The sequence below is a fragment of the Diabrotica virgifera genome, chromosome 8, assembly GCF_917563875.1.
Source record: "Diabrotica virgifera virgifera chromosome 8, PGI_DIABVI_V3a".
Lineage (NCBI taxonomy): Eukaryota > Metazoa > Arthropoda > Insecta > Coleoptera > Chrysomelidae > Diabrotica > Diabrotica virgifera.
The window spans coordinates 4,574,996-4,584,300 of NC_065450.1; the positions used below are offsets into that span (position 1 = coordinate 4,574,996).

At 34.4% G+C, this 9,305-nt stretch overlaps 1 protein-coding gene across 1 annotated transcript; it reads left to right on the forward strand.

Moving 5' to 3' along the window:
- The first annotated feature begins 217 nt into the window (after positions 1-217).
- Positions 218-3,700, forward strand: LOC126890427 (uncharacterized). The gene is made up of 2 exons (XM_050659344.1): positions 218-618; positions 1,113-3,700. Exons 1-2 carry the CDS (start codon positions 609-611, stop codon positions 3,596-3,598), a joined length of 2,496 nt encoding a protein of 831 aa, XP_050515301.1. The 5' UTR covers positions 218-608; the 3' UTR covers positions 3,599-3,700.
- Positions 3,701-9,305: the final 5,605 nt, after the last annotated feature.

A 9,305-nucleotide genomic window follows, 5' to 3' on the forward strand; every position in this document is an offset into this window, starting at 1 on the left:
TGGCGTACTATTTTTTCTTTAAAAAATTCAGGCCACTACCCATACGGGCGCCTATGATGAACATAAAATTATTCTATTACCTCCTAAAGGAGGTAATTTTGAACATTTCTTGTATATTTGCACCTAGTTAAAATCTTATTAGTGATATTTCCTGTTATTGTTCTAGTTTAATATTATTTAATTACATAGTTCTTGATAATGTATTAAGAAATGACAAATCGTCACTTGAATGCAGAACTATCCTAACTCAAAAAAAATTTTTTTTTCGTTTATTCCTTATAAAGGTAATACATATCGTATATTTTCATGCAGAACAATCTTAAGTTCATAACTTTAAATTTACTAATAGAAATTCTATATAGAACATCATAATCCTAACTAGCAAATCATTATTTTATCAATGCAGAATAATCCTAAGTAAATACAAATACAGTTAGGATTGTTCTGCATTTTCAATAACAATGCGCGCCAACATTATTTTTGTTATCTTCTATTTACATAGGATAATTCAACGGCTATCGGTTAGTCATTTCCATCGTCTTGTTGGATATTCACGTTTGTTCTTTTGCCAAATAGAGTTGCAGTGAGTGTGAATTTTAACAACAATAATGAAACGAGGTAAGTTTTAATAATAAATATGCTTTATTAGTAGTTTTTTATCTATTAAGTGAATCTAATTTTTATCTAATAAGTGAATTAATAAAACTGTGAATCTTGTTTTTAAGATGCTTTTGGTAGAAAGTAGGTACGCATTAAAGGGCTGTGTTTTTATTCTGCCACGTGCTATAAATTGTATATAACTATTAGGCACGTGTTGAATTTCACAATATTTTATGATATATTTGAGAAAATATCGCAGAATTACTAACCACACATACATATTTCGTTATTAAATAATATATAATTCTTTATATTGAACAATGCGTTGCTACAGACGGCAGTTTGGGGATACATTATTATTGGGACAAAAATTGTAAATTTGAACAAGTGAAATAAGGTTTAACGTACGTCCTGGTTTCTGAGTATTTTAATTTGTATCAATTAATTTTAAATGTCTGCAATTAATATGTTCTTGTTATGCTGACTGTAAGCTCATTGTAAATTTGTTGCAGGTGCGTTAATGGTAAAAATGGCCATGTCTATGAATCCAACACAACATGAGAATTCTGGAGAATCAAGTAATGATACGGCAGGTAGTCCCATATCTATAGCTACGGTAGAAAGCCCTTCCACATTGTATACTAACCAGCAGTACTACGGAGATCTAGGTGAATTAAGATGTCTACACTCTCCCGTACACCAAGAACAACAGTATTGCCAGCTCGAGACACCGATAGAACAGCAGTTTTCCCAACATTATAATCAATATTACGACTTACCAATACCTACCTCCATAAGCCTACTAGTACCTGAAGCAGAGCAGTATCGCCAATCTCCGAATAATTGTTTGGGTTATTGTTCACCTCTAGATAACGTCATAGATCTTCAAACATCCATCGAACAACCACGGTTGCAGCAACGTGATGAAGCTAAAGATTCCCATAATCCTACACCTAGCGTTGTAAATTTTGCAACACGTGTCCTTCAAGAGCAGGTCCTTCAGCACCAAGATGATATTACGCGTCCATCCACATCTACCGGTAAGCTTTTACCGACCATCTCACATCAAACTGATGAAAATAGTGACCCATATGCTACAGATGGAAGCTCAGATGTTGATTTTAATCCAAATGATTTTGATTTAGACCAGCAGGATGCCCTAGTGTCTGAGGAAAAAATACCAGATATCACCAAGTCTCGTAAGCGAAAAAGAAACCCAGATAATTGGAGGAGAAATAGAATAAAGAAATTACGAAACTCCGGCAAGGCCTATGTAAATTGGAAGTCTAAACAGGTTTCAGAAAGGATTATGAAACCGCCATGTCCCACAACATGCAGACTTAAATGTCAAACGAAATTTCAGGAAAAACATCGCGTCCAGATTTTTCAAGATTTTTGGAAATTGGGAGATATTAATTATCAGAGAGAATTTGTTTTGCGGAACTTAACTGTGAAGCCTACAAAACACCCCAGAAAAAAGAAGGATGCAGTTGAGCTTCCAGAAGGTGATACTTGTGAAAGTCGTAGAAAGCTGTCGTATTTTTATACTTTTCCACAAGAGAATTGTCCAGTCAACACAATCAAGGTATGTCAAACATTTTTCTTAAATACCCTGGGAATAAGTCATCAAATCGTCAAAACAGTAGTTAAAAAAACTCATCATTCAAATTCAATATCGCCACAAGCAGATTTACGAGGTAAAGTACAATGTAATTCTCGATTGCCAAAACATTTTAAGGATTCAGTACGACATCATATTAAGTCATTTGCTTTGATTGAAAGCCATTATTGCAGAAAAAATAGCACTAAAAAATATTTGCCACCTGACCTCAATATCAGCAAAATGTACCGTTTATATAAAACATATTGCAGTGATAACAATATAAATACCATAGCTTCTTATGCTATATATAGAGAGGTATTTAACAATGAATTTAATTTGGGTTTTTTCATTCCCAAAAAAGACCAGTGCGATTTTTGCAACAAATTGTCTAATTCTTCTCCGTCAGAAAAGGAAGAACTTCGTTCTGCAATGGAAGCTCATCTTAAAAACAAGGACTTATCTAGAGCAAATAAAGAACTAGATAAAGAGAGGGCTAAAACTGATAATTCGTTTTGCATGGCTATATACGACTTACAAAAAACATTGTTATGTCCTAAAGCTGAAGTATCTCTCCTCTACTATAGACGTAAGCTTGCATGTTACAATCTGACTGTGTACGATGCTGCTAACAAACAGGGATACTGCTACATGTGGCCAGAATCGCTAGCATGTAGGGGTGCTTGTGAAATCGGTAGTTGCATATTAAGTTTCATTGACGAAATGGTACGAAATGGAATTAAGGAATTCAGTTTCTATAGTGACAACTGCACTGGACAAAATCGCAATCGATTTATATATTGTCTGTACATGTATTGTGCCGCCAAATATGGTGTTAAAATTACTCACAGTTTTCTAGAAAAGGGACATACACAAAATGAGTGCGACTCCGTACATGGGGTTATCGAAAGAGCTGCAAAAAAAATCCCTATATTTAGTCCACAGCAGTGGTACACATTAGCAAGGACTGCGTGTAAAGTGCGACCTTATAAAATTAAAGAAATGGCTCAGGCGGACTTTTACGATTTAAAGGACCTGTTAGCCAAAACTACAAAAAATTGGGATAAAACTGAACTTGGTTGCAAAGTCATATTTAATAATTTGAAAGTTATTATGGTTGACCCAAAATGCCCAAACCAACTTAACGTTAAATATAGTTTTGAAGAAGATTTTATAAAAATTAATACTCTGGAATTGAAAAGGAGCCACCAAAAGTTAGACTCATTAGAGACCTATCAACTTAGAATGTTAAGAAGCTCACCAGTTCCAATTCCTGCCGCGAAATATAAAGACTTATTATTTTTGTGTGAAAACAAGGTTATACCTACGGAATACCATAACTTTTTCACTAATCTTCAAGCTAGTAACATTCCCGAACAGGAAACTGACGAAGATTAATTTAATATGTTAGTTTAATAATTTGACCATTTCATAGTATTCTTTGGTATTTTGATTTTGAGTTGTAAATCTTTAATAAAAATTAAAAAGTTTTAAATTTTACCGATTTTGTTTTTATTTGTATCCTATGTTAATCTTAAATTTATTCTAAGCTTGAAATGTATTAATGCAGAAGTAGCTTATGTACCAAACATCGCACTTACAATAGTTCTGCAGTAGAATTTATAAGTCAGTAGTATCCTAAGTCACACTTTTTATAAAAAAATTATCATTAATCCGTCTCATTCCTAATAACACATTTAAAAGGTTCCTAATATACTATACTGAGATAATTTCACCATTTAACCAAATACTGTTTAAATTATGACACATTGAAACATTAAAATCGCTCTCCTGTAAAATATCTTAAATGTGAGTTAAGCTAGTTCTGCATTCAGGTGACGAAATATGCGCCAAGATGTTTTATTTTTTTGCATAAAAACGGTGCACCATTTAAAAAAAAAGACAAGAAAGGTTTTTTACCATAAATTAAACGTGGAATTTAAAAATGATTTTTAATTTGACATACATAAATGCGCAATTACTAGATACCTCTTAAAACCCACCAAATTTTATTTTCATAACTGAACCAGTCTTAGAGCAATAAATAAATTGACAGTTTGAGATAAAAATTTCAACAACCCGTGTCTGGGAAACGAAGCATTTGCGGACACACGTTTATAGAGCAAACTGTTATTATTTTTTCATGTAGAAATTACCCCTTAAAGTGTGTCATACTTATTTACTAATACCCTGTATACCTAATGCGCCCAATAGCAAATAGTTCTTGATTATGTTTTCTTAGTACACAGCTGGATTTAATTTTTCTTCAAGGTACACCACAGACAGCACTGAGGACTCAAAACGGAAGAAACACATGTCAACTCATGGTAGTAGCCCCTGAAACAAAGTAAATGTTACGGTGTATCTCATCAAAATTAATTCAAAATGCATTTAAACTATTTAAACCAGTAAGACAGTCAATAAATCATTTTAAGAATTTTGACCTTTTGGATGACCCACCTACGAGTAGTGGTCAACCCTTCGACACCCGTAACAAATAGCTTCTTTATGAGTCTAGAGGGAGAAGCAGGTCACAATCTAATCGTTTTCTGAGGGTGAATTAACGGTAATGGTATTTTCGTTTGATGTCGAAATATGTACTTTGGGTTTTTATTAAAGGCATTTATTATCCAATATAAAGTGATATTACACTTACATGTTCTAATATAATGAAGAAGTCGTATAGTTGTAATTGTTTACTTAAAAAATATACCTTTATAATAAAAAAGTGAAAATATATCCCAGCACTTAAAATTACGAACATGCTTCTTCTTCTTTTGGTGCCATGTACACGTTCAGGCTGGTTGTCGAATAATCGAATGCATAAAGGTTCGTCTTCCGTTCTTCCAATCAGTGTGCTACTATCAAAACTCAAAAACAACGATACAAAAAAGCATATTATACAGAAGTAATAAACAATGAGAGGAAACTCATATGGGAAAAATACATCAAAAATCTCTTTGCAGACGAGAGGCCTGAGATAGAAGTCGTTCAGGAACAAGTGATAGATATTAACAACCTATCTGGTCCCGAGATCACAATTGAAGAAATTACTAGAGCAATAAATACCTCGAAAGACGGGAAAGCAGTTGGACCTGATAAAATTCCTGTTGAGTTACTCAGATTGTTAGATGAAGAGGGAATTACGATACTCCAAAGATTTTTCAACCAAATCTATAAAAAAGAAAAATTCCCTGTCCAATGGCTTGTATCTACCTTTATCCCTTTGCCAAAAAAGAACAAAGCAATAAAGTGTCAAGAGCACCGACTGATAAGTCTGATGAGCCATTCTTTAAAAATATTCCTCAAAGTTCTTCACTACAGAATCTCCACAAAATGCGATAAGGTTATTGGTTGCTCACAATTTGGATTTCGAAAAGGCCTGGGTACCAGGGAAGCACTAGTTGCAACCCAAGTGCTAGCTCAGAACTGCTACGATCAAAGGAAAGATGTAATGATGTGCTTTATAGATTATGAAAAAGCCTTAGATCGAGTACATCATAAACTCGTACATATACTAAAACAACTTGACATAGATCAAAAAGACATTCGTTGCATAGAGGCTCAAAGAGGCAAGCTCAAAAAATTCTCAGAGGTGTAAGACAGGGATGCATTCTCTCCCCACTACTGTTCAATCTATATTCAGAAAGTATCTTCCAGGAAGCTCTTGAGAAATGCGAAAGCGGCATCAAAGTGAATGGTACCTGGGTCAATAATACATATACGATATGCGGATGATTCGGTCTTAATAGCAGACAATATAGAAGACCTCCAAAACCTTCTTAATAAAATTGGAGAGCATAGCGAGCACATGGGACTTAGCATCAACATAAAAAAGACGAAGTTTCTTATAATCAGCCGTCAATTATGTCAACATCAAAATGCAAGACTAGCATATAACAACCAAGATGTAGAGCGCGTAAGAAAGTTTAAGTACCTGGGAACCTGGCTATGTGAAGACTGGATGTCGGATATGGAAATTAAATGTCGGATAGAAAGAGCCAGAAGTGCATTCATGAAATTCAGAAACGTCTTTACGAACTCTGACTTTGACCTAAACCTAAGATTAAGATTCACAAAATGCTATATATGGTCGGTGCTCCTATATGGCATGGAAGGATGGACTTTAAAAATAAACACAATGAATAAGCTAGAGGCATTTGAGATGTGGATCTATCGACGAATCCTTAAAGTTCCCTGGACCGCAAGAATAACAAATGAAGAAATCCTGAGAAGAATTGGTACAGAACGACAACTGATGTGCACAATTAAACAGAGAAAAACGGCATACCTGGGACACATAATTAGAAATGAAAGATATCAGTTTCTGCAAACCTTAATTGAAGGAAAAATCGAAGGAAGAAGGGGAGTGGGCAGGAAGAAAATGTCATGGCTCCGTAATGTCAAACAATGGACAGGACTAAAAAACATAGGAGACCTAATACATACTGCAAGGGATAGAGAAAAATGGTCAAACGTGATCGCGAACATCCATTAGTGGATTGCATAAGAAGAAGAAGAAGAATAAACAATAGGATTTCTGATATAACAACTGTGGGTGTTGAAAAGTCATGGAACGCCATAAAAGAATTATTAATGATAGGAACAACAGTTTTCTTCTCCAGAATAAAACAACTAGGTACTATGAATGTGTGGAGGCGCGATATGGAGTGAATGTAAATGTGCGCGATTTCATTAAAAATGTTGGTCCTGGGCGCAGACGCGTTATACGTTTGCTCTGATTGGGTGTTCAAATGACACGTCAAAAATTATCCAATATGGCGACTATGGGTAAACAAATGTGTTTTAGTTTTATCGCCGACCGTCACTAAAGTCATTCATCATTGTACTCATCTGCCCTCATCTGCGGCAGTGTAGTAACACTTTATTGTATTGAAAGAATTTTACTTTACCTTCCGGGATTATTAATCAAAGTAACCGAGATTGAATGTAAGTGGTCGATGACAGTAAGCGATTATTTCTTTGAGTGAACTTAAAATGTATTTACTTTAATTATTAAAAATATTGTACAAAATTTACGTTATTATTAATTAAATTTATGTCAAAAAGTGAAATTCCGTAGTATTTTGTAATTATATTCATATAAAATAAATCAAAACTGTACCAATTTAGTAATTATTCATTATTCATTTGATACATCAAGGGAAAAGCAACTACGGAAGGATACAGTTCATAAATCATGACGTAACAATTAACGTTATTTTTAATTTTTGGATTTATTTTAAGTACCTGTTAAAGTTAGTTTAATATTTAAATAAAAATGCAATTAAATTGTTTAAAATATATTTATTTCGTTGAAATCATAATAATAGAAGTATAACTTCTTACGTGCATACAAAGTACACACACTCTTTTTTTTTTCTCTGTAATATCAACTTGTCATAAGAGAAATTTGAGGCATGAAAAATGGTGGCGAGCCTGAAAAGAAACCACACAAACAACACAGTCACTGGTTGAATTCCTTTACCAGAATGGAAAAAACTTTATCAACATTTGCTAATTGAACACAGACAGTATAGCACAACTGAAGTCTATTTGCTCTGACTGTCAATAAGGCGTTTGAAGCACCCAACGTCTGCTGTAAGCTGGTTCTTGAGTACAAGAGAGCACTCGCTGATGTTGAGCTCAGTGGAAGGGACTATAGGACCCGAACCTGGATGGTAATGCCCTTCAGTACTGGTCGGATAAGTCTCAATGAGCTTCTTTTGCGGAGATTCCAGGATTCTGAGCTAGTGATGGAGATATGAAACAGACTATTCTCCACATAGCGCGGCCATCCAGAGGTTTTAAAGCTCAACTTCTGCTTCTAAATCGTAGAGATGCTTTCTGGTGGTCAGTATGCTTACTGGCCTCTGTAGACTTAGGATGGTCCACAGTGCCGCCTATGTGATGAAGAGAAGGAAGCCTCACATGTCTTCTGGAAGTGCCCGGCATTGGTCTCTTAGAGGTGGCAGATCCTGGTTTCGGCCTTAATGCAATCGAGCTAAATGAAGGAGGTACCCCTAAAGAGATTTATGGCTTTATGTGAGGCCATAAGATTAGTAAATGACTAGAACCCTCTTTGATTCTAGCAGATATGGGAGCCCGTAATAGATTGGGTCTCAGAAACGCCAAAGAACAGGTTCTTATGGGCCTACTTCGTAATATATGAGTGATACAATGGTTTCGCTTTAGGAGGTCTTAGTGTCTCCAGGGTCACAAATGGGCCACGCCACAATCAACCATGGCGATGACCATAGCACAACTGAAGAATCATTACTTAATAACGAGGTAGTATACCCAAATCTAGGGTTTTCAATAGGGAAAGTTGGAACAGTACTATCCAGGATGACAGATCCCAGGTCATGGAAATATGCCTGTCAAGTTATGGAACGGAATAACGAAATATGCTAAAGCGTGTCGAATAATAAATTGCTTGTAACATTTCGGTTACTTTAAAACAGTACTTCCGGTTGCAACTCTGTAAACGAAAGTGTGAGGTCAAATTTCTCACCTTTAATACCATTCTTGAGTTATAGGCTTTCATTCGACACCTTATTTGTCCTTCCATAACAATAATTGTCCTTCAAATACAAAACGATATTTTTGTACTGAAGTTTTTTTCTTTTTAATAATGTGTTTGTTAATATACATATTCGTTTATAAAAAATTAAATATATTATTTTTTCTACTTTGGCAACGCTGTTCTGTCATAGACATACCTACGAAACGAATTGGTTTGGTGGCCCGGCCTTCGTTATCTTTTATATTGTTTTAACTAGGGTTTCTCTCTGTTGCTCCCACTGATGGCGCATACCCACGTTAGATTCTTTCCCAATCTGTATAAATACAGAATGATCTAAGTTTTTGGGTAGTCTAAATTATAAAGTAATATTGTCAAGCAATAAATAAAAATATTATAAATTAATTAGTTGTGTTATTGGTGCAAATAAATTAAAATAAATGTTAGAAGACTGTATATAAATAATTAAAGACTAAGAATATTAAACAAACTAAAACATTGCAATATATTAATATATATATATATATATATATATATATATATATGAAAAAACAAAAGATGTAGATCTTTGAAACACACTCA